At 40.1% G+C, this 27,300-nt stretch overlaps 1 protein-coding gene across 1 annotated transcript; it reads left to right on the top strand.

Annotated features, from left to right (window-relative positions):
• The first annotated feature begins 857 nt into the window (after nt 1–857).
• Nucleotides 858–27,025, top strand: sncb (synuclein, beta). Its single transcript, XM_069899025.1, has 7 exons — nt 858–890; nt 1,126–1,253; nt 1,748–1,777; nt 8,809–8,960; nt 22,901–23,005; nt 25,090–25,203; nt 27,017–27,025. Exons 2-7 carry the CDS (start codon nt 1,133–1,135, stop codon nt 27,023–27,025), a joined length of 531 nt encoding a protein of 176 aa, XP_069755126.1. The 5' UTR covers nt 858–890; nt 1,126–1,132.
• The last annotated feature ends 275 nt before the right edge of the window (nt 27,026–27,300 follow it).

Below are 27,300 nucleotides of genomic sequence, written 5' to 3' on the forward strand. Positions count from 1 at the left end.
TTAATCTTTGCTAAAGGACACAGTTTGACCCGCTTAATTTCTCCAGCTTTGGGTTTTTACTTTTATTCCCTTTACCAATCAATATTTTGCCTACTTCAGAATCAATTATTTGTGCTGGAATTGTCGTTGTTGGTGTTGGGGTGGAAGGAGGAAACAGTTCAAATATGTTTGGAAAAGAAAGGTGAAGATTGCTCTGGAACCCAATGTGACACCACAGCCCCTTTCCACACAAGGGAGAGACCGAAGTCGTGGAAACGGCACTGGCGTGAGGTTGGTTGCTGAAAACAATGAACTCGTCTTCGAGGAATTACATTCCTCGAAAGGGTGTGTGTTTGTGTGTGTTTGTGTGTATGGGTGTGTGTGTTTGTGTGTGTGGGGGGATGTATGTGTGTGGGTGTGTGTGTGGGTGTGTGTTTGTGTGTGTGTGTGTGTGTTTGTGTGTGTGGGGGGGTGTATGTGTGGGGTGTATGTGTGTGGGTGTGTGTGTTTGTGTTTGTGTGTGTGTGGGTGTGTGTGTTTGTGTTTGTGTGTGTGTGGGTGTGTGTGTGTGGGGGGGGTGTGTGGGTGTGTGTGTGGGTGTGTGTTTGTGTGTGTGTGTGTGTGTTTGTGTGTGTGGGGGGGTGTATGTGTGGGGGTGTGTTTGTGTGTGTGTGGGTGTGTGTGTGTGGGGGGTGTATGTGTGTGGGTGTGTGTGTTTGTGTTTGTGTGTGTGTGGGTGTGTGTGTGTGGGGGGGGGTGTGTGGGTGTGTGTGTGTGTGTGTGTGTGTGTGGTTACACTGCACTTTGATGAAATCACACGCCTTTCCAAAGAGCAATAAATACGGAAGAGGAGGTCGAGAGCTTTAGACGGAGCAGATACAGACAGGAGTACGGGAGCACTGGGCTGACAGGTTAGTTGGTGGGATCATCATCTGTCGGGATGATCGCTCTCTTAGATTAATCTGCAAGCATCCTCCCCGCCCCCCCCCCCCCCCCAACTCCCTCTTCCTTCTTCGTAGTATTTTAATCAAACAGGTCCAATCCATTATTATCACTGATGTTTGCCTCATTTGTCTGTGGACGCCTATTGGGGCTGAATCAATCAGATTAGGTTGATGTTTATTCTATATTGCTTCGCTGATCCAGGACCAGAATGAATGTTTTCAATAAAGGATTGTCCAAAGCGAAGGAAGGAGTGGCTGCTGCGGCTGAGAAGACCATGTGCGGAGTAGCAGAGGCGGCGGAGAAAACTCGAGAGGGGGTGCTTTACGTTGGTATGTATCGAATAGCCACTGTCATCTTCCAACCAGCCAGCGTGCAATGAATGTCAGGCAGTCGTGAAACATTCCCTTCGACAGTCACTAAGAAGTGACTTCCACAGTTCGGATATATTTAATGCGCTACCGCGAATGTTAATGAATATTCTAAAGACCGATGGATGCTAAACAAATACATTGTTTATTCGTTGTCGAGAGAATGTCCAGCGCGGTTCTCGTTATTTGCTGAGATCTAATTCGGGCTCAGAAATACTATTTCCCCTGAGCTGATGAACTTGACATAGGGGCAGTCTCTTTAAACATGGAAAATAGATGCTCCCCTCCAACCCCCAGGATATCGCTTATTCACTATTTGCAACTGTCCTTAAACGTATCAAAAGGAATTGAGACACAAAACAATTAATATTAATGATTAAACAATCAGTTGCAAAAATGATGGTTTCGATAAAGTACACGAAGAAATAATGAAATTATATTTAATTTGTTTTCAGGGTCCAAAACAAAAGAAGGCGTCGTTTCAGGTAAATTCACCAGAAAATTTAACTGATAAAGAATAGAGTAATCTAAATGTAACCTTTTGTATTTGGATAAATCAACGTATTGAAAACATTTTTTATATAATATCGTTTACTTCCAGAACTGTAGATTGGTTTGGTTTCTGTACTGAGTAGATTCTTAACGTTAGTAATCTATCGACATGATTTGGAGTAATACCAGTAATCACCTGGTAGCAGGAAAGCATAACGTTTACAATGTACCTGGTGCTGAATAACATGCCCTCTGTTTGCTGAAGTTTAGATGCGCGACTAAATTTCACTGCTGTGAGGCAAAACATTCCACATAGAGGTGGTCTTCCAGATAAATGTCTTGGTCACTTAGTTTTTGGAACAAGCGAATTTTTTTTTAAATGCTAAGGTTCACAGTAATTTATATTAATATTTCTTTTAACTAAGTTAAAGACTTGATTTTATAAAATGTACAAAGTAATACCATAACCCTTTAGACTCCGTGTCCCTGTTTTCAGGGACAATCAGCAAACATATATACTCCATCCCCAGCTTTTCAGGAACGGGCTTTATACCCAACCACCAGCTGGTTCATACTGGAGTTCCTACTATACTTTACCCATGGACCCATTCCGGAGTGTATATTTTGAAAGGTTAAAAATATCTGAAGTCCAAAGGGTTAATGAAGATTGTTGAAACAACACCAGAATCATTTTCAGGCTGTCACTTGGGGAGGGAGCAGCTTGAATTCGACTAATACCAAGTTTATGAAAGGTCTGTCAATAAGACTGCAGTTCCATCAGCTTGTATTCAAATGATTATAGAAGTAAGAGATTTATACAGTATATTCTCAGCATTTTCACTCTCAGTTCTGGATGTATAGGTTGAATTACAGGTCCAATTATATGGAAGTGTGATGGATGCTTTTGTTGAACTCGTGCTGAAAACACGTGAAAATGAAAAAAATGCAAGTAACAATAATGTTACATTTAGAATGTTTTCAGTACACTTTATTATCAAGTTGTAATTTGGGGATGCATGCCAGAATTATAGTTGTCTGGAATTTTATTTCTTCCTCTTGGAGAGAGGGAGAATGCACCAGTGGGTTAGATTGGTTTCTGCAGCTTTACTGTTGCAGAGTACTGAACATAAAAGTGTAATTGCAAACTAAAATAACTATAAAGGAAAAACATTCATAGATAATGAGGCAAAAGATTCCAAATTGTCAACCTATTTATTTCATTACTCAACTGAACGTAATGAATAGTGCATGAAACTCTGGGGGTTAAATTGGTTAACACTGAATAATGAGACCCTCATGCAACACAGTTCAGATCTCTTTGTTATCTGTTATGTTTTCTGAGATTTCAGATTTACTGTCAGAGTACATACATGACATCACATACAACCCTGAGATTCCTTTTCCCTGTGGGCACGACAGAATTGGTAGTGCAAAAAATAAACTGTACACGTGTAAGCATGTAAACAGGGAAAGAACGATAAACAAACAAGGAATGGTAAACAGATGATGAATGTTAAAAAAAACCCTGACTGCAATACAGAGAGAACAAAAAGAAAATCAATAAAGTGCACAAGTAAGAGTCCTTAAATGAGTCTCTGATTGAGTTTGTCATTGAGGAGTCTGATGGTGGAGGGGTATTCAGCTGTTCCTGAATCTGATGGTGTGAATCTTGTGGCACCTAGACCTCTTTCCTGATGGCAGCAGTGAGAACAGAGTTTGTGCTGGGTGGGGAGGATCTTTGATGACACTGCTGTTCTCCTATGGCAGAGTTTGGATTAGACAAAACAAATAATATTGTTGATTGGCTTTGTTTTAACATGGGTTTCAGTTTTGCAATGAACATGCTGGAGATAAAGCGGATTTAAACCAAATGTACCTCTTAAAGGGGTGATAAATTATGTTGGGAATTATTAGTAGAATTCATTCCAGAGGACTTTACAGTGTATAGCAGAATGTGTTTGGCTAGAATGAGCATTTGGATTTTTAGGAGGTTTTGGTAGATGTGCAAGAGAGGAGGAGCGATATCCTCCAGCAATAGGGTACTTATTTTCATTCCATGTACATAATAGGATAAGGGAGCTATTGGTCTTGGGGGTACATGGAATGGAATGATCATACAAGCAGGGTCAAAGTTACTCAGTCAAATGCATATCTTTCCAAACGCACCACAAGTCTTGTTCAATGTTTGTGCCCTTTCATTTACTATCAACAATCTCAGGCAGGAATGTAAATATAATTTGACACGTCCATCCTCAAATATTCACTTCAAGCATTGTTTGTGAATATCATACCTTCACAGACTGTCTGGTACTTTATCATTATCATCCATGTATCACATTCTTTAATATGTTTCCCTCTTTCTTTCAAAGGAAGATATATTTCAATGAGCTCAATCCACAAATTGGCAGAAATTGCACCTTTGATATGTTTGGAGGAGGGATTTCAGAACTTCATTAGAGCTGTCAATAAAATGGCTGCAGACCGCACTGATGCCATTGCTCAGAATGCTCAAAAGCAGAATTTACTGTCATGAACATGTCACCAAATATGTTGATTTGTGGCAGCATTACAGATGCAAATATTGCTATAAATTACATTTTTTTAAAAAATAAATGAGTAAAAGAGAAAGTGAGTAGTGTCTATGGCTCATTATCCATTTAGAAATCCGATGGCAGAGGGCAAGAAGCTGTTTTTGTGCCACTGGCTGCTCGTCAGGCTCCTGTACCTCACTCCTGATGGTAGCAGTGTGAAGAGGAAATTGTATGGGTGGTGAAGGTCCTTGAGGTTAGAGGCTGCTTTCTTGTAGAGGTTCTTGATGGAGTAAAGATTGAAGACCATGATGGTGCTGGCCAATTTCACATCTCTCTATCCCCATCCTGGGCATTGCCACTTCTATACCAGAGAGTAATGCAACCAGTCAGAATGCTCTCCAGTGGTACACTGTAGAAGTTTTTGAGAGTCTTTGGTGACATGGCAAATCTCCTCAAACTCCTCATGAAGTATAGTCACTGGTGAACATTCTTCATGTTTGCATCTCCATGGATACCCCAGGACAGATCCTCAGAGATGTTGACATCCAGGAATTTTTAAGTTCTTAGCATTGCTGATCCCTTGATGAGGAGTAGTTTGCGTTCTCCTGATTTCCCTCCCACAAAGTCCACAATCAGCTCCATAGTTTTGCTAATGTTGAGTACAAGGTTGTTGCTATGACACCACTCAACTCCCTCCTGTATGCTTTTTCATTGGTATCTGTGATTCTGCTGCCGACCCTGGTTTCATCGGCAAATTTATAGAAGCCATTTGAATTGTGCCAAGCCACCCAGTCATGGGTATATAGAGAGTAGAACATTGGGCTAGGCACCAATCCTGTGTTGATCATCAGTGACGAGGAGACATTGTTTCCAATTTATACTGACCTTCTTCCGATGAGGAAGTCAAGGATCCAGTTGCAGATGGAGATGCAGAGACCCAGGTTTTGTAGCTTGTTGACCAGTACTGAGAGTATAATGGTGCTGAAAGCTGAGTATTTGATAAAGAGTAGCCTGATGTATGTGTTGCTATTGTTTGGGTAACTACAGCTGAGTAGAGAACCAATGATATTTCATTTGCTGTAGAGCGACTGTGGCGATAGGCAAATTGCAGGGGTCCAGATCTTTACTTGGGTACAAGTAAATTCTGGCCATGACCAGCCTCTCAAAGCATTTTATCACAATAGATGTGAGTGTTACTGGGTGATGATCATTGAGGGAGCTCACTCTGCTCTTCTTGGACACTGGAATGATTGACGCCCTTTTGAAGAAGGTGGTAATTTCCAAGTGCAGCAATGAGAGACTGAAAATGTTCATGAACACTCTGTCTTGTTGATTGGCACAGATTTTGAGTACCCTGCCAGGTATGCCATGAGGGCCTGACATGTTGCGAGGGTTCGCCCTCTTGAAGGGTGTTCTGATATTGGCCTCAGAGATAGATTTCATAGGGACTTTAGCTTCTGCAGGGATTCTCATTGATACCATTAAATTCTTCTTTTCATAGTGAGCATAAAAGATATTTAGCTCATTGGATAGTGAAGCATGGTGTCCTGCCTCACTTTGTAGGATGTGATAGTCTGCAATCGCTGCCATAGCTGGCAAGTGTCTGTCTCCAGCTTCCTTCAGGATTGCCTCTTTGCTGCTGAGATAGCCTTCTATAGGTGATACCCGGACTTCCTGTAGAGGTCTTGATCACTGGTCTTAAACAACCTCAGAAGGTTGTGAATCTTTTGATTTATCTGGGGCTTCCATATCTTACCTCCAAGTCTTTTTGTGTCATTAACTCCTCTTCCCATTTTACTTTATTAAACCTGCTTTATCGTTAGGAAAGTTTGAGCTCACTTGATTGACCACTTTTGCGAAATACAACAGGAGATCTACCCTTCCACATGCAAGGCTCTTCATTCAATCAACACTAGTATCATTTGAGGATGCCAGCATTCTGCTTGATTAGTTTGCAAGTGGAACTGTGGTGTGTGTAAATGGTATATTGTGCTCTGATGCATTCATTTGATTCTGGATGGTGAAAGGATATCCATAGTCACTTTGGCATTGTTGCTCCAAATTAAGGTTGTAACAAACATGATGATGTTCAAGGTTCCTTTTATTGTCACTTAATAATACATAAAAATGTAATACACATGATATACTTCAACTTTTGTCTACTGTAAGACTAACAAAGTGTTGCCTTGAGCATTGTCCAGTGCACCTAACAAGAAAGAAAAGCAAAAAAGAGATCCTTCAGTGTCACTGAGTGTCCGTGGATTTGCTTCCGGCACTCCTACAGCCTCTGCAGCTGCACAAGACTCCTGTTTGTACCATTGGCCACTTGAGCTCCAGGTCCAGATCTATGTTACGTTGGGAAGCTTCAGTGCCCAAGGCCTTTTGAGAGCCCTTTATGCTCTCAGGACCCACTTGAATTCTGGTTTTAATGCCTGGTTCCCATGAGCCAGCCTCCAGCAACCTGAAGAGCCTTCGACTGCAAGTTGACAACCAGGTGCAGCCTCTGTGGTTCCTTCAGCCTCTGAGCCCTTCATGGAACAATTAATAAGTGACCTCTACAGGGAGCTTCCCCCTTTCCCCCCCCCCCACACACACACACACCCACATACCCCCCCCACAGACACACACACACACACACACACACACACACACACACACACACACACACACACACACACACACACACACACACACACACACACACACACACACACACACATGTGTTGAGTATAGTCATAGACCAGTTGCATACTCCAGGCATGTGGTTATGAATTATATCTGAATGTTTGTCTTGGCTCTTTCAATAAGTTTATGGTTCTTGTTAAGTAGCATGAACATGCTGCAAGTTCCTTTTTGACAAAGCAGAAGGAGTGATTTGTCTTGCATATAAGACATCTATGACCTTCAGTAATACTGTAGGGTGCTACAAACTGTGATATATAACTGACGTTTCTAGCTCTAGCTTTGAAAGAGCCTGAAGCAAGAAAACAAGTGATAAGTGACCCTTACAATCTCTGAATACAGTCTGCCAGTAGCCCTAAAATCACTACACACCATATCTCTACCAGGATCTTTTTATTAAATTGTCTGACCAAACTAATGACTCTTTGTTGAGATGCACCTTGGAGAAATGTTCTTTAAATGTACTTGCTGGGTAAGGCCTCCTGTTGAGCTGCTCTCTCTTCCCTTTCCCCTTCCGAATGGGTTCCATTTTTTGAAGTCTTTCCTTCTTCTTTCTATTGTTATGCTCCACTGATGGAAACAAGATTTGAACATAGGAGTTCTACTTACAATCCTACAGTCTGAAACATTACAATTTATGAAAATTACAATACCTGGAAAAAGATTAAACCATACTTCCCACCATATTGCACTCAGTATTAAAACAGCAACAATGAGTCTGAAAATGATTGACAATCTTTTTCAAAAATACTGGTGAAGGAGTCCTACCTGCCAACAAACTGAATCTCCACTATAGGTGCTCAATGTGTGGCATCAACTGTATTATTAAGACTGTTCCATATGCTTGCCAATTTGACCAAATAGCTCCTGGTCAGAATAACTAAGAGGAAAAGAGAATCAAATGTATGCAATTAAAATATTAATTTTAGAAGAAATAAAATCTGATTATAATTTAAATAAGTGACAACAACCATGTTAAGTGGAATCTCCAGATATTGGAATCTGGAGCAGAAAAACAATCCACTGGAGGAATTCAGCAGGTCAAGTGGCATCAGTGGGAGATAAAGAATGGGCATGTTTCATCTTGGAACTCTTCATCAAGGAACATGTTTAGCACCTTTCAGGACTGAGCAACCTTTCTTGAAGAAGTGTCAAATTCTGGTATTCATATTTGCCACATTGGTCTACTCAAACTACAACTGAACAGAAAAAGATGTTGACCATCTTGTTGAGATATTCTCATCAACTCATGGTGTTTCTGACAAATTTGAAGGTTGAAACAGTGACCTGCTTCAATGGTCCATGATATTGAATTGATAAAATTCTTCAAATGAAGAGCAGAACAAAAAAAGTCTTGAAATAAAGACCTTATTCTAAAATTTGCATGAAGGGTATTGGGAGAGTGGGAATATGGTTTTAGGATGGATAATCAACCATGATAGTTTTGAGTGGTGGAGCAGATGCAGAGGGCTAAAGGGTCTACCCTTGCTCCTGCTTTCTATGCACTCATACTAGTTGGTCTTTAATGGTGAGTCTTTCAATTTCTCAAGCAAAATTAATGTTGCATGGCCATGTAAAGATTAGCAGCTCATTTAAACTCTTCACCATTTATCAATAGTTAGATTTTTCTCTATTCCAAACTGAATTTATCTTGAAATTAAATGTTGAACAATTGGATAAAAGAGAAGGTCCTTCAAAGATAAACAGTTTGAGCAATTCATTACAAATTAATCAGAAAAAATAGGAACTGAAATAGGAAATGTTCTTTCTGAATATATATTTCTGAATATATTTTCATGCTTGCTTTTTAGTGGCTGAGAAGACAAAGGATCAAGCTTCTTTGGTGGGTGGCGCAGTATTCACAGGGGTCTCATCTATGGCTCTGAAGACAGTGGGTGGAGGTGGAAACAATGAAGAAGCCACTGGTCTGATGAAAAAGAATGATTTCCCATCTGAAATAAAGGTCAGCTTTCATCACCCGCCCTCTGCAGCTGTAATTATAGATCAAAACAATTAATTATATGCTTCACATCTGCTTAAAATAAAATTGAACATCCAGCTTCCAGTGATGACTGAGAAAACTGAAAACCTCATATTCATTTTGATGATAATATCCATAATTAGGGTTTGTAATATACTCTTGCTAATAACTTATTGTGGAGAATAAGTAAAAGTACAATCTCCTAATTCTCAAAAGCGTATTAATAATTCAAAGGATGACTGAGGACATGATGGTGGATATTGTTCATTTGGACTTCAACAAGGTCTTTAGCAAGATTCTGCATGGGAACTTAAACTGGAAGCTTAAAGGGTTTGGGATCCAAGAAAAACTGACTCACTGGATTAAAAATGGCTTTGGAGAAGGAGACAAAGGGCAATAAGGTTGCTTTGCTGATTGAAGGCTCTGTGACCAGTGGTATGCCAGAGGAGCCAATACTGGATCCATTGGTTGTTTGTCATCTCTATTAACAATTCGGATGGCAATGTAGTTAATTTAATTAATAAATCCACAGATCATACCAAAATTGGTGGTGTAGTGAACAATGAGGAATGATATCTAAATTTATAATGGGATAGACATTAGTTGGGAAGCTTGGCCAAGGAGTGGCAAATGGAATGGACTCTGACAAATGGTAAGTCAAATCAGGACTTGCATGGTAAATGGCCTTGGGAAGTGTTACAGAATGAAGTGCATAGTGCTCTGAAAGTGGTGAATCAGATATATAGGATGGAAGGCATTTGGCAGTCTAGCTTTTATTGGGCAGGACACTGAGTATAAATGTTTAGACCTCATGGTACAGCAGTACAAGGTATTGGTGAGCTTACTCTTGGAGTACTCTGTGCAGGTCACCTAATTATAGGACAGTTATCAATAAGTTGGAAAGGGTGCAGAGGAGATTCACTACAATACAGAAATTTACTGGAGAAACTCAGCAAGTCACACAGGATCTACAGGATATAAAGGTTTTGAGCCTTGGCCCTTTGTCAAGAATAAGAAGAAAAATGGGCAGATGCTTGAATAAAAGGTGGGGAGATGGAGGAGAAGGAGAGGAGAGGAGGGAGGAAGGGGAAGGCAGAGGAGTGCAGGCTAACAGTTACGACACAAATAGGTGAACACAGGGGAGAGGTCAGAAGAGAAAAGGCCCAAGTCATAATAGAGGGAGAGGGCAGAGGGTATCTCTCTGATGGGAGAAGGAAGGGAAGGGGATTGGGACCTGGAAGGAAGGAGAGGGATAGGAAAGAGAGGGAGCATGGGGAGTGGTCTAGCAGAATCCAGAGAAGTCGATGTTAATGCCATCTGGTTGGAGAGTACCCAGCCAGAATATTAGTTGTTGTTGCTCCAATTTATGGATGGCCTCTGTATGACAGTACATAAGGCCATGGACAGACGTGTTGGTGTGGCAATGGTGTGCACATAAATGTGCCCGAGAAACTCAGGCGGTCAACCAGCATCGATCTGAAGTTAAGGGAAAGCAATGTTTTGGGCCTGAACCCTTTGTCAGATACAAGGAGATTCACCAATATGTTGATTGATCTGGAATGTTTGAGGAACATAGATAAAGTAGATGCTCACAGACTATCTTCAAAGGAAGATGATTCTTGAACCGGAAGCATGGATTTAAAATGAGAGAAAAGAGACTTAGGAAGGATCAGAGGAGCAACTTCTTTCACTCAGAAGGTAGTCTACCAGATGAAGCTATAGAATTGGGTGAAATTACAATGTTCAAAAGACATTTAAACAGACATATAGATAAGAAGGGCTTAAAAGTATATGGACCATATATAGGGAAATGAAACTAGCCCAGAATGCCAGCTTGGTTGGCATGGACAAGTTGAAGTGAAGGATCTGTTTGGAGTGCATGATACATAGTTGGTAAGGTTTCTATGTGCATAGCTATCCACAAATAGACAACTGAAAAAATAGACAACTGAAAAAATAGACAACTGAAAAAATATGAAATAAATCAGTCTACAATAATGATTTAACATTATCCATGTTACTTTTGAGTATTATATGCCAGGCAATGTATTCATTTAATGTACTATTTCTGACTGCAATGTTCTCATATTCTTGTCTAAAATATTAGAGTTTACAAGATTCTCTTTACCATTATTTATTTAGTGCTATAGCATGCAGAATAGAAAAACAGTTAAAAATTCAGTCACATGGCAGCCATCTAAGCTCACAAGTCCCAAGCATGTAAAGTACAGGTACAACTCAGATCTCTTTTGTTAAGTGACTCTGCTTTGAGCAGAGCTAGTTATGACCCAACTTTTTTAGTAGACTAACAGAGGTCCTCTTCTTGCATTTTGCCTTAAATATTACAGACCATGCAGTCCTACTGTTATTCTTGTTCTGAAATACATCTGGCCAGTGCTTTATATTTGTTGACTTCGACCTCCCTTCTATAATTGGAGAAGCCACTTTTTGAGCCTCTAAAATGAAGGAGGACAAAAGACCATGGTGACAGAAGGAGAGTAAATAAGATGTATGTACATATGCCCTCCAGATTCATAGGTTAAAAGAAGTATTGAGAATGAGGAAATGTGAAGCAAGGTGTGCAGATACCCCTTGGAATATTCCTCTTGTCACTGCCTCTTCCCGCATGTCCTTCCTCATTTATTTGTTCCATCTCTGGTTATATACTGCATTGCCTTGGAAATATTTGGCAAAAATTTGTTTCGCTAACAACATGTGAAGACCACAAACTGACTCAGCAGAAGAGATGCAAATGTCTGCATGTTAGGAATTGTGGATGCGAGTTTGCACAGTAGGATGCAAAATTAAGTACTTGCTGATAGATAGAAGTTGTCGGCAAATAGCTACGAGCAGCACAGTATCATGGCAGTGAGTGTTGCTGCCCCTTGAACTCTCGCCATGTTGGTGGAGAGTTAACACATTCTACTCCAATGTTCTCCCAATGAGTGTACTGGTTTTCTCTGGTTGGTCTGATTTCCTCCCACTTCCCAAAATAAATTACTGACCACTGTAAATCACCCTTCCAGTGTGTGCAGATGGACTTGTGTTTGCATGTGGTACTGGTGGCCGAAGAATCAGAGTGGAATTAATTGGCATGTAAGAAAGTGAATAGATAACACAGGGACATGTGGGCAGGGGGGTTATGATGTAGGGGGAATTAAACACTTGGAACTGCTTTAGGAGCAGGCATAAAGTTTTATTTTAATGCAGATACAGCGCAATCACAGTTCCTTCTGGCCTATGAGTCCTTGCCATCCAAATACACCCAATTAACCAACAAACCCCATACATTTTGGAATGGTGGGAGGAAACCAGAGCACCAGGATGAAGCCCACAGAGAGAAACATCAAACTCATTATAGACAGGGCTGGATTCAACCCCAGATCTCTGCCACATTGATAGCATTGCGCTGACCACTACATTAACCATGTTGCTGTATTGGACCAAATTGCCTCCTTTTGAGTGGCAAGTAAGTATGACAAGCAAGAATATGAGAGAATTTCAAGAAATGAGTAGCAGATGAGAATAGAAAGGTGTGTAAATTGAATATGAACTCATGAAGTTGACAACTTAGTTTCAGATCATTACATACTTTCTGAAGCAACATTACAAGCAATGAGAACTATAATTTCTCCTTTTGATCGTCTTCAGCTCAAATTATTTTCTCCAACGATTGATCTTCTGTGACACCTTTCCACAACCTGCACTGTAAAAAAACCTTCAGGCCTTCTTCTTGAGACTACTCAATCATTCCTCAAAATATGATTAATGATTTTATGCTGAAGAAGTAATCTCACCCAATTTTATATCTGCAATACTCCTCTCCTTGAAAAAGTGAAGGTTGCTTTTAAGTAGTCCAACGCTGTTATGATTTTGGATCTCCAGCTACTTTGTGGAGTGAATGAGCAGTACAAAGGTGCTGATTACAGTCAGCCAACCGCAGTTTAATGTGGCTCTGACAGCACAATAAATGGGATGGATTCATTACATACCATAACCATTTATTCATTTTTAAGGTTGGTCAATTGTGATCTAATTGTGTAATCGTACATGAAAATAATATGTGCAAAATATGAAATTCAGTATGAATAAAAAATGCCAACAGGAAGTATTGTGCTATAAATAGACTTCACCCCATTCCCCCCACCCCACCCACTGCTCTCATCGGCCCTTTTGTGTAATGGTAAAATGTTACTAATTATTCTAAAATTCTTATCTAGCAGAGCTCAGATTTATGCATTATGAAGCAAAATTGCATACTTAATATAGCAACAAAATTAAGTATCTTGTTGCTCACTTTGTGTGATTTCTGATCAATTTATGTCCAGAAGTATAACACAATGTGAAGAATCTCTGAACCCTCAGAATGTAATCAAATGAGTTACAGTATGTCGCCATAAAGAAATATAATGGGTCAATTTTTATCCAGACTTGTTTTCTTATTCTATTGGATGATGAAAAAAAAAATCACAATTCTCTTGCCTTTGTAGTTATAGACGTTGTTACACCTCATGGATAAAGGCAATATAACAGCTAAATCAAAACAAAGAGTAGGATGCCAATTTGAATGAAAATGCTGATCAGATAGATGGCTGCAATTTCAACACTGTTCCGAACAGTTACTGCTTCCATTAGAATAAACATGAACTCTAGATAGCCAGAAAATTCTCTTTTTAAAAAAAAATGTATTGAAATGTCAAAGTAGAAAGGCCGACATGGCCTGTTTCCGCTCCGTAAATGATTATATGGTTATATGGTTAATTGACAGCATTGTTATGAACATATAACATGAGAACACTTTCTGTATATTATATAATAGTGTATCTTTATTTTGACATTGTTCATTTACGTTGAATTATTTTTCTAATTCTTACTGGACTTTTAGATTGACAGGTGGAGACTTCATACTAAGTTCCAGACAAATTCGTCCTTGTATGTTGGGTTAGATTCAGACTTTAAATAAAGGAAAGCTGAGCCAGAACAAATGATTCATGACAGAAGTCAGAATGAATCAGCATTAGATAACATTACTTTACAAGCTCATGCACTGAGACCCTTAAAAAATCATGAGTATTGTAAAAAGCCTATAATGTTGGATTTCTTTGCACACAGTTTTAAAAACATCTAAAAGATAACTCATAGAGTAAACTGCATCATGTTTGTCACATATTTGAAACCATGGCAAAAAAATATGCATGGAAATTCAATTGCCCTATCTCTGGATAGGAGGAAAGGCAGCAGAATGTCATCTGTGACAATGTGCATCACCTGTCTGTTGTCATCAAAGCCTTGGCTGGAGTTTGATGCAATGGAACAATGAGCAATATGTAGATACCATTTCAGAATCAGAATTTATTGACATGAACAAGTTGAAATTCGGTCTTTTGCAGCAGCATCGGAGTGCAAACATTCATATTATAACCATCTTACAACAGTACTATAAAATAAAAATAATAGAGCATGAAAAGTAAGGCAGTGTCTTTGGTTCACTGATTATTCAGGAATCTGATGACAGCGGGGAAGAAGCTGTCCTTGTGCCGCTGAGTGTTTGTATTTAGGCTCCTGTGCCTTTTTCCTCATGTAAGCAGAGTGAAGAGGGCATGGCCTGGTTGGTTTGGATCTTTGAGGATAGAGGCCTCTCTTTTAAGACACCACCTCATGTAGATGCCCTCGATGGAGTGAAGCCTGGTGCCTGTGATGTCGCAGGACAAGTTAACAACCCTCTGGAGTTTATTCTTGTCCTGAGAGTTGGTGCCTTCATACCAAGCAGTGATGCAACCAGCCAAATGCTCTCCGGTAGAATTTTTCGAGTGTCTTCGGTGACATACCAAATCTCCTCAGGCACCTCACAAAGTATAGCCATTGGTGAGCCTTCTTTGTGATTGCATCAACGTGGAAAGATTATGATACCCAGGATTTTGATGTTCTTGACCCTCTCCACTACTGAGCCTTCGTATTTCCCTGACTTCCTCCTGAAGTCCAAAATTACCTCTTTGGTTTTGAGCGCAAGGTTATTATTGTTACACCATTAAATGAACTAATCTATCTCCCTCCTGTACACTTCCTCATTGCCGTTTGTGATTCTGTCGTTAATGGTGGTGTCTTCGGCAAACCTATAGATAGGACTGGAATTGTGCCTGGCCACACAGTCATGGATGTATAATGAGTAGAACAATGAGCTAAGCATGCATCCTTGGGTGTATTAGAATACCTAGTGATTAAGAAGACAATTGCAACAATACTTCACTACTACAATAACCATACTCAGAACAATACCAAAAAAATTGAATATTTTAACCTTTGATCCTCTGAAGTCAGTTTAATTTACAAGAATGTAGACACTATTCTACAGCATTTAAAAAAAAAGAGACATAAACAGTTGTTAAAAGTTACAAATCCTCTTTCTAATTTATCACTACTGGACCATTACTACCTTCAGAAGGTTCCAGCCTTTGTTTTCCATCATTGCCACTTCAATGAAAATTTGTGACACTGGTAATAGGATAAGATCATTTGATATTTGATTCCAATTTCACAATCAGTCGAACTCTATAGTTTGGATCCAAAAATGAAAATTTCTCAAAGGCAAAAAGCAAATAAATAAACTAATGCCGTCAAAAAGAGAATTTCCAAAATAACATGTTCACTTCCAGAATAACAAAATATATTTTGGTCTGAATAAATGTCTCAGAACTCCTGGCCTTAATTCCTGGTTAATGAAATATTGAATTTGAATACAATTTTTATTGGCCTAAGTCTTTTTGTCCTTTCAACGCACCTGGATTGAATTTATGGGATGTTTGTTTATAGCTGCGAGCATTAATGCTGAAAAAGTAAATTAAAAATAACCGTATTTGCACCACCTGCAACAGATTCTAAAGTTTGCTTCTTTTACTTCAAGAAAGAATAACAAATAATTTTGGAATGATAATATTCTGTGAAAAACAGAGGCAATTTAAAAATTAGCACATGTACCTGCACCATGTATTTATATAGGAAACTATCATGGGTTTGTGCCTCATATTTAAATAGCAGTATTTAAGTCAGTACAGGTGTCTGGTCCAAGAAAATAATATTTCATTAACATAATAATTGAGGCTTCCTTCTTGAATCATTATCAGAATCACAAGTTAATTGACTACACTCATTCACTCTGACCAGAGGGCACCCTTCCATATTAATCTCACACCCACCACTTAGTCCCAAACCAATTCATTAGACACTTCTTAAATGCTATCAGTTACAGCTTCACAATTCTTTCATGCAATGAATTCCAACTCCTTAATGCTCTCCTTTCTAAATCCTGAGGATCATACCCTAATTAGATGTCTTCTGGTTTTGTCAATCTCTGATATGGGGAGTTTCCTGAAGTCCACCCCATTAATAGCCCACATAATTGTAATACTTCAACCATGTCCTGTCTTGACCTCTTCTGTTCCAGGAAAAATTGACCTAGCCTCTCCAATCTATTATCATATGTTATCTGAAAGCATATGCAACATGATGAAATTATTTCCCATTTTAAGGGTAAAATATCACAACTAAAATGGGTTTTATACTGATAATAAACCCATGGCATTTCAAAATATCAGGTATATAACTTCAATTTAGATGCTTCACTTTAAAATATACTGAAACAGCCAACTGCAAGCAAGATTAATACTGGGGAAGAAAAAAGTAGCTCTGCAAAGAAATATTAAGAAATTATTAATTTGCTATGACACCTAAGAAGAACATAATTACAGCCAAGGTTCTTCTATTGTTGCAGTGGGAATTCAAAATGTGTTTATATTTTTTTTAAAATACAAATCATCACCTGTGCAACCATAGAACAAATGGCCCACTTGATCACAAGGTCCTTTATCAAACTTCATTTAACTCTTAATTCCCCTACCATGTTAAAAATCTATCTAACTGTGTCTTACGTATAGGTAATGAGGAATCTTTACTGCTATCTTGGGCAGAGAATTCCACAGATACACTACTCTCTGGGGAAAGCAGTACTTCCTCATCTGTGTTTGAAATTTACTTTCCTGAATCTTCAAGCTATGTTCCCCAGGTCTTTTTTCACTGGCCAGCGGAAAGAACTTTCCTTATCTAAGCCTTTCTTAATGTTACATGTTCCCCTTTCATTTCTCTGAGTTCCAGCAAGTATTGTCCCAGGCATGTCAAATTCATAATATCAGATTTGAAAATGAAATAACCAACCTTTACTGCATGTGTGAGACTATGGGGGATTGGGTCTAGTGAATATCTATGGGCTTGACTCCTAACACTATCTCCTCCCATAGGATCCAGGATATCACTTCTTTATCCTCTATTCTCTGCCATTGTTTTAATTAAAGCTTCCAGTGATCTTGGAGTCTATTTTAACTAATGCTGAGTCATTGTTCATTTCCTTGGTGTTCACCCCCCACTGTGCCTCCCTATTCTGTGGTAAAGGGAATTTTTAAGCAGAAGACAAACTTTACTGATGCAACAAAGTTATGATATAGGTCCACACCAAATTCAGGCCCAAGCTGAAGCAGGTTGTCAGTCAACTCTGGAATTTCCTGATAAAAAGACTGCTTTGACTGCTATGAGAAGTGAAATAAAAAGAATAAATATGAGAAATATTTTGTAGGTCAGGTGCCACACTAGTAAAGAAACAAGAGTTATTGCTTTAGGTTGATGGTTTTTTTTTAAGATTTCATACATCTCGCTAGAGATCCCTTATCTATTTGTTTATTTGATTAAAAAGAGCAGTGTTAATTCCCATATATATGTAAGGATTTGCAAAATTATTGATTGGTCAAATGTAGATTGAACAATTATCAGTTCAGAAAACATGGTATCACCACAAGTACAACTTGCAGAATGGTATAATCAACCTGCAAATTATTATAATTACAATCCACTGCAGGGAAAAATTATTGATTTTTTTAGATGCATAGAGCTGAAAAACATTTCTGGGCTATCTTCTTCTTTGGCTTGGCTTCGCGGACGAAGATTTATGGAGGGGTAATGTCCACGTCAGCTGCAGGCTCGTTTGTGGCTGACAAGTCCGATGCGGGACAGGCAGACACGGTTGCAGCGGTTGCAGGGGAAAATTGGTGGGTTGGGGTTGGGTGTTGGGTTTTTCCTCCTTTGCCTTTTGTCAGTGAGGTGGGCTCTGCGGTCTTCTTCAAAGGAGGTTGCTGCCCGCCGAACTGTGAGGCGCCAAGATGCACGGTTTGAGGCGATATCAGCCCACTGGTGGTGGTCAATGTGGCAGGCACCAAGAGATTTCTTTAGGCAGTCCTTGTACCTCTTCTTTGGTGCATCTCTGTCATGGTGGCCAGTGGAGAGCTCTGGGCTATACTCAATCAGCAACAGCTGCATTGTGAGGTAAGATACACTTTCCTTAACATTAGGTTGTAATGAAAGTACATTTAATGATTTAAAACCTATTACTGTGGCCTTCATGCCCTGGAGAAAAATTTCCTCAAGTTAGTGGTGGATGTGCCTCAGAGAATAAAACCATTCAGTACTCAACCAGCTCAATTAAATTAGCTTCATATTGGAGACCAGTCTCACATTTAACTTGATAAAGATGGCCAAAAGGTTTTGCCATAAATGCTTAATAGAATTCTCTGAATAGTTCTGTTACAAGGCCTTTGGAAATGATTCCAAAGAAAACACGGATGACAAATGTGCCACAAATGATTAGCACCATCTGCTCCTGTTAATCACTTCAAATTGTTTCTCTTTCACGTCAACTTCAGTTCCAGAGAAACAAAGCTGCATTGACCCTTTGAGTATTGAGCTTCCTGATAATTTTTCCAACACAAACATTTTTTTCATCAAAGTATGGAGTGAAACAATGCAAGTCTCCAGATGCTGTGATTGTAGTAAAAACAAGAAATGCTGGAGTGACTCAGCAGGACTTCCAGCATCCATAGATAAAGACATATTGCTTATGTATCAAGCCCGAGCCCTTCCTCAAAATGTGAGTAAAATACACACAGGTGTGTATTTACCACAGAGTGGTAAAAAGGGAAGAATGACAGAAGGAGGAGTACAGGCCACCAGACAAAGGGTGTAAATTGGATATATTAAGGGGAGAGGAGAGAAGAATGGTGAGAATTGATTGAGGAGGAGTGGGGTGTTTTTGGATTTGTGAAAGGAAACAGATGGAAAAGGGAAGGGACAGAGAGACAGAGCTAAAGGAAAGGAGACAGAGGGAAAGATGGGAGGGGGGAACTAACTGAAACTGGAAAAAGTCCAGGTTAATGCCATCTGGCTTCCATTAGCCCTCCCTATCTTACCCTCTGTCACTCTCTTATGCACAGAAATCCTGCAATATTGCCTTAAAGAAGACCCGGCATTAAGCCAGCTTTGATCGTTTACACTGAACCAAACAAAGCTGGCATAATGCCGGGCCTGTATGTCATTTTACACAGAAAACCAGGATTCCGGAAGCAAAAGAGGTGGGATGCGTAACACAACAGCGTCTAGTGTCACGTATAACATACTGTATTTGACGGCATGTTAGACTTACTTTTTCCCCAAAGAATTGCTCAAAAATACCCCCACTCTTATATAGGAAGTTGAAATTAGGGTGATAATGGTGAGTTACACCAACAGTAATCAGTGTCGCTGTGTGGCTCAAACTTTACTTTAATTAACACACAACAATTAATAGAAGAGCGTGGGAAAATTGTAGCAGGAATAAAACACACTCAATTTAATAAAACATATGCATACAATTTATAAAGGAGTGTAGGGAAATCCATGGCAAGTATTGATCTATAGCAGTGGATTTCAAACTTTTTCTTGGCACTCACGTACCACCTTAAGTAATCCCTATGCCACTGGTGCTCTTTGATTAGTAAGGGATTACTTAAAGTGGTATGTCAGCTGGGATAAAAGATTAAGAACCTCTGCTCTAGACCAATTTTTATTGAAATATTTTGCTTGAGAAAAATTGTCATTTGCCCATTTCCTTTGGATTTATGAAACCATGTACATAACGAGTCAATTAGGTATGACCACTTACATACCACCTTAAGTAATCCCTTACTAATCACCGCTGTCTATCATTGGGGTGACAAATAATGAAAGATAACATTGTGGGCCTTCAGACTGTTCAAACTGAGGACAAACTTACAGACCAGCTTGCTTACAGCACAAGGTGACTAGAGACACCTGCAGGGTCTGCACCAGAGCGAGTGTTATTGGGGGCTAATGCGTAACCAGATGAGGGCACACTCTTCTGCTTTAAAACTCACTCAGCAGTAGGGTGGTGCTGGTGGTGCCTACCGGCTGCTGGGCGCTGCTGCGGTTGCACTCCCACTGCCCCTGTTATATGTGGCACATGCACATGCACGTTGCCCACATTACAATGCAACTTTCCTTCTGACATCATTTTCCTTTCCTATTTCATTTAAATTTATTTAGAGAACAGGTAAATTTTAATATTAAAAATATATTTTCATGAAAAAATTTTTGTGCTAAAGGCTTGGCCTGCAGGTGCATGTGTCACCGTGTGTGGTTGTGGGCGGACACAAGACCTTGGTTGGGGGTTCAATGTCCATGAATGCTCCCCCCCACCCCCCCCCACCCCCCGCCCGGCACCAATACCTGGTGACAGCTGAGAGCAGGGCGGTGGGATCAGTATAGGGGCTGGTCTTTTATCACAATGCCACTCCTTAACACTAATCTCCTCTCCCTTAACATCTGAAGGTCTGTCATTGTCTACATTCATTAACTGCAGAGTTCCAGATTCCACACCCTTTGAGACATACTTTGTATCTTATTCATGAATGATCAAGTCCTATTTTGAAAGCCACCCCACTTCTGTCCTGTCAAAACCATGAATTGTGTACTTAAGAATTATATCATCTCTTATTCTCCTCCCAGCTTCACCCACCTAACATAACAGTGAATCTAGTAGAGGATGCATTACTATTTCATCACCAGCTCATCACATCTCCACCTCCAGCCTTTCATCTACAGCTCATTTCAGACCTGCATTTATGGGACATCCGAGATGTCTATCCGATCCCATCTGAGATGGGATAAACCCCAAATGCCTACTGGTCAGGCATTCCCTAGTGAACTACTCGCTGTTTGCCAGATCGACTCTGCCTTTTATATTTACCTTATAATTGCAACTTAATCTGGCAGACCTAGTGTCAAGTCAGTGATGTACTAGAATTGATATCTTGCCGGGTTGGTGCTTGACCCAGCCACACTTTGTGTTTGCCCTCACCTCTCTCCATAAGCGGCCCACAGCAACAAAGTGCGGGACAGCGGGCTACTGGGAGAGAGCAGGACAGCAGTATCATTATTAAAAAAGATTTTTCCTGTTGGCCCACTTGCATGTTTTGTCCAAGTTTTAAATGCTTACCAATAAATACAGTTAAGAAAAAAAGGAACATATACACATCTTTTCCCATCATGGTCCCAGTATGCCAGATCACCCTTTTTACACAAACGGCTGCTGCCGGAAAAAAAAGCTGAGAATGGAATGATCGCCACTACCCACCAATTCCATGTTGGTGCTTTTTACACAGAAGGCATAGTGTAAAAAAGGCCACAAATATCCCAGAATGAAGTGGCTGTGTAAAAGGCACCTGGCTCTTTCATTTTCCTTCTGTATCATTTCACAGAGCCAGTCAGTTCTCAATATTCAACTCTCCTGTCCTCATCATATCCAATGCCTTTTGTCTGTTGGTATGTATTCCTCTCCCTCCCATTCTTTCCCTTTTACCAGTGTTTTAATACAGAGACCTGCCTTTTTTTTCATATCTTAAGGAACGGCTCAAGCCTGAAATGTCGGTAACACATCTTTACCTCCTATGAACACTATGAGACCTGCTGAGTTCCTCCAGCATTTCTGTGTTCTTAGTTTTCATCAAGTAGGCAAAACTTTTAAAAAATTAAATAAGAATTAAGCAATTAATATAAAAAAAGTGAGTTGAATTTCATTAACTTTTTATTAATGTGATGAATATAGCAGCATGTTATGGTCGTATTAGTATGAAGAAGGCTGTTGGATCAAAGCCCCTCAGGGTTACACTAGGGGTGTGCTGAGCCTCTCAGAGGATCTGCCCTTCAGATGAAGATGCAACCAGAGCCCATGCCTGCTCTCTCAGAAGGAAATGAGATGTGACACTTACTTAAACAAAAAAAAACCAGTTATTACTTCCAGTATTTGTGCCATTATTTATACTTTAATCATTGAACAATATTGCCCCATATCTGTTCCAAACAGGATACCAAATTCAACTAAATCTCTTTTTGCCTACTCATGATCCTTATCTCTCCCTCCCTGCATGTTAGAATGTCTATCTGGAGGTCTCTTAAATGCTAATATTGTGCCTGCTTCCACCACTATCCCAGCAGCCTGTTCTAGGCACCTCTCTCTGTGTATAAAAAAAAATTACCCACGCATCTCCTTTAAATTCCACCTCCACCCCCTCCCCTTGAATGCACATCCTTTAGTATTTGACATTTTTACCCCAGGAAAATTATTCTGACTGTCTAAGTTATCAATGCCTCTCATAATTTTATTAATTTCTGCCAAGACTTCCCTCAGCCTCCCATGCTTCACAGTAAACAATCAAAGTTTGTTCAAATTCTCCTGATAGCTCATATCTCTAATCCAGACAAACCTCTCTTAAACACTTTCCAAAGCCTCCACATTCATCCCATAATGAAGCAGCCAGTTTTGAACACAATACTCCAAGTATGCCCCAATCAAAGTTTTATACAGCTGCCACATGTCTGCTTACCCTTATTCAATGAATCAACATTCACATCTCGATCTTTATGAACTGCCTTTTGAAACTAGTGGTATCCTCCTGGTATGCAGTGTTCAAGAGGCAATTTTAATTGGATCTTCCCATTAGTCAATGTATTAATGTATGAATAAATATTTATGTTTAATCCCCTGACAGCAGTCTGAAGAATTTGAGGAAGATGAAGTTGAAGAAATTTTAGAGGAAAGTACAGTGGAATCAGAGTATGAAACCAAACCTGAAGCAAATAGAAAGAAACCAAAGGTAAAACAAAATCAAATATTTAGTTACCTATGACAGATGTGAATTGTTGGAGAAATTACTGAGATGACCAAAATTGAAGTGTTTGGGCAACATTTCATTATTTGTAGTTAAACAAATAGAGTAAAACCTGATGTCATTACATTATACTGAACTCTGTTGAGACGACCAAAATTGAAGACTTTGACTTTTCACTATTTGAGGTTAAACAAACAGGGTAAAACCTGTTGTAATTACATAATAGAGTTTAAATGAAAACAGTTAACTATCAGCTTATTGAAATAATTGTTTGGACCAAATGTTGTTGATCTCATAACATGAATTGCAAACATATTGAGAAAATCTGAATCATAAGATAAATGATGGAAAATTCCTTATGAAGTAATTTTACGCTGAACATTGAATCTGAATGTGGTATTGTTACCCAACCAATTTAAATTGTGATCACTGAGCAGTTCATATCAACTCATGATTACTCAATGATACTCATGTAAAACTAGTTATAATGTTATTGTCACTGATAAGAGGAACTTTTACTTCAGAACACTTTCCAAAAACTCCACCATATGTATGATGCATCCCGTTGATTACCAGTGTTGGATACGGTTAATACTGGAAGTTCTTTGGCTTGGCTTCGCGGACGAAGATTTATGGAGGGGGTAAATGTCCACGTCAGCTGCAGGCTCGTTTGTGGCTGACAAGTCCGATGCAGGACAGGCAGACACGGTTGCAGAGGCTGCAGGGGAAAATTGGTTGGTTGGGGTTGGGTGTTGGGTTTTTCCTCCTTTGCCTTTTGTCAGTGAGGTGGGCTCTGCGGTCTTCTTCAAAGGAGGTTGCTGCCCGCCAAACTGTGAGGCGCCAAGATGCACGGTTTGAGGCGATATCAGCCCACTGGCGGTGGTCAATGTGGCAGGCACCAAGAGATTTCTTTAGGCAGTCCTTGTACCTTTTCTTTGGTGCACCTCTGTCACGGTGGCCAGTGGAGAGCTCGCCATATAACACGATCTTGGGAAGGCGATGGTCCTCCATTCTGGAGACGTGACCCACCCAGTGCAGCTGGATCTTCAGCAGCGTGGACTCGATGCTGTCGACCTCTGCCATCTCGAGTACGTCGATGTTAGGAATGAAAGCGCTCCAATGGATGTTGAGGATGGAGCGGAGACAACGCTGGTGGAAGTGTTCTAGGAGCCATAGGTGATGCCGGTAGAGGACCCATGATTCGGAGCCGAACAGGAGTGTGGGTATGACAACGGCTCTGTATACGCTTATCTTTGTGAGGTTTTTCAGTTGGTTGTTTTTCCAGACTCTTTTGTGTAGTCTTCCAAAGGCGCTATTTGCCTTGGCGAGTCTGTTGTCTATCTCATTGTCGATCCTTGCATCTGATGAAATGGTGCAGCCGAGATAGGTAAACTGGTTGACCGTTTTGAGTTTTGTGTGCCCGATGGAGATGTGGGGGGGCTGGTAGTCATGGTGGGGAGCTGGCTGATGGAGGTCCTCAGTAGAAATTCGATAACAAAACCATTTTTTTTACATGTACTTGTTTCAAATTGATCACTAGCTGAGTCCCTTGGCACATTTTTAAATTTTAATTTCGATGATAAAGCATAAAAAAAGACCCTTCTGGCCTATGAAACCCATCCAATTACACCCAATTAACCTACCAAGTATGATAAAGGTGATGTATGTAATTTGCATGAAACACATATTATGGAAGACTGATTTTAATCCTTTTGAAATAATCTAATTATACTACTCTTGTAAAATTGATTCATATAATCACATAATTCACATTATCATATACATTGTTCAATACAATGCATATATTCACCAAAAATCTTACTTGCTGCAGCTGAACAGGAACCTTTCAATAAAACTGACAAAGCCACAAGAAAAAACAACTTTATTCAAAATCTTTAATTGAATTAAAAAGATGGTAAAAATATACAAAAATGATAGGTGTTCCATTTTGGAAGGTGATGCATTTTGGCAGGTCAACCCTGAAGTCTGTGAATAGGGTTAATGATCAGATATTTAACAATGTGGAAGAACAGAGGAACCTTGTGATCCAAATCCATTCATCTCTCAAGGTTGCCACGCAGGTTGGTAGGATAGTTAAGGAGGCTTATGGGATGCAAGGCTTCATTAGTCGGGAGATTGAATTCAAGAGTGGAGAAGTCATGTTGCAGCTCCTCAAATCTCGGGTAAGATCACACTTAGAATATTGAGTTCATTTCTGGTTACCTCATATAACCATATAACCATTTACAGCACGGAAACAGGCCATGTCGGCCCTTCAAGTCCGTACCGGTTCACTTGAACAACTCCACTAGCTCCTCCACAAACTCCTGAGAAAGTAGAGGCTTTCTTCATGATGCCATTCATGTGATCTAATTGCACGTCCCAGCTGAAAGCATTCCAGATTTGCTTTCACCAAGCACCTTTCTTCAGTTTGGCTCACTCCAAAGTATAATTTAAGTAATTTTGGTGTAAGATTAGTCATTAGGCCTCAGCAAGAAGAGGCTCTCTGGTGAGAGTTATTAGTGTGTAGAGATTTACCAGGATGTTGAAAAATAAGTCTTATTAGGCAAGTTTAGCAGAGCTAGGGCTTTTCTCTTTGAAGTGTTGAAGAATGAATGATGACAATAAAGGTCTATAGGATTTTGAGGGGCATAGATAAGGTGGACAGCCAGCACCTTTTTTTCCAAGGACAAGAGTAGCAACCACCAGAGGACATTTGTACAAAGTGAAGGGAGAAAAGTTTTGACAGAGACGTCAAGGTATTTTTTTAACACAGAGAGTTGTAGGTGCCTGGAATACCTTGCTAGGGGTGGTGGTGGAAACTGGAACAATGGGGGCATTTAAGAGATGCCAAGGAAGGCACACGGATGAAAGAAAAATAGAGGGTTATGAGGTTTGGAGGGTTACTTTTTAAAATTTTAGATTGGAACATATATCTCAGCATAACATCATGGGCTGAATGGCCTGTACTGTCCTGTAATGTTCTATGTTGTATAATAAATAATCACAATTATCTTTGTGTAAAAAAGAAGTGATTTGGCAACAGTGCAGACAGTCTTCTTTGTTGTGTTGGAGTAGTTTGTGATGTTGCAGTAGTTTAGAGCCTATTAACTGTTGCAGAGAAATTGTTCTTGAATCTACAGATACTGGACCTCGGGCTTCTGTATCTTCTTTCCAAAGGTAACTGTGAGAAGAGGTTGTACAGAAAATAAGCAGGGGACTAAGAATGTAGCCTTGATGTGCTCCTGTCATGGTTGTTAGTGAGGAGGACGTGATATTTCCTCTCTGTACTGTTTATTGTCTCCGCTCCATCCTCAACATTCATTGGAGCGACTTCATCCCTAACATCGAAGTACTCGAAATGGCAGAGGCTGACAGCATCGAATCCATGCTGCTGAAGATCCAACTGCGCTGGGTAGGTCACGTCTCCAGAATGGAGGACCATCGCCTTCCCAAGATCGCGTTATATGGCGAGCTCTCCATTGGCCACCGTGACAGAGGTGCACCAAAGAAGAGGTACAAGGACTGCCTAAAGAAATCTCTTGGTGCCTGCCACATTGACCAGCGCCAGTGGGCTGATATCACCTCAAACCGTGCATCTTGGCGCCTCACAGTTCGGCGGGCAGCAACCTCCTTTGAAGAAGACCCCAGAGCCCACCTCACTGACAAAAGACAAAGGAGGAAAAACCCAACACCCAACCCCAACCAACCAATTTTCCCCTGCAACTGCTGCAACCGTGTCTGCCTGTCCCACATCGGACTTGTCAGCCACAAACGAGCCTGCAGCTGACGTGGACATTTACCCCTCCATAAATCTTCGAAGCCAAGCCAGAGAGAAAGAGACTGTTTGGAGTTTGTCAATTAGGAAGTTAATGAGGATCCAGTTGTAGAGGGACAGAGTCCCAGATCTATTAGTTTGGTCCTGAAATTTAATGATACGATGGTGTTGAATGCCAAGCTCTAGTCAATGATACTGTATGTGTTTTTGTGATCAAGGTGATCTAACACAAAGTGCTGGGCCAGCAAGATGATGTTCGCCATTGTCTAGTTGTGATGAAGCAGGTCCAGGTTCTTCAGAGATAGGAATTAATCTGCTCCGTAACCAACCTCTCAAAATACTTTATCATGGTCGACTTAAGAACCATAGTTGTTGATGCAGGTTATGTTGCTCTCCTTTGGCACCAGAATAATGGATGTCATTTTGAAACAGGTGGGGACCTCTGACCATTGTAGTGAGAGGTTAAAATGTCTATAAAAACTCTAGCCAGTTGGTTTGCACA

The sequence above is a fragment of the Narcine bancroftii genome, chromosome 9, assembly GCF_036971445.1.
Source record: "Narcine bancroftii isolate sNarBan1 chromosome 9, sNarBan1.hap1, whole genome shotgun sequence".
NCBI lineage: Eukaryota > Metazoa > Chordata > Chondrichthyes > Torpediniformes > Narcinidae > Narcine > Narcine bancroftii.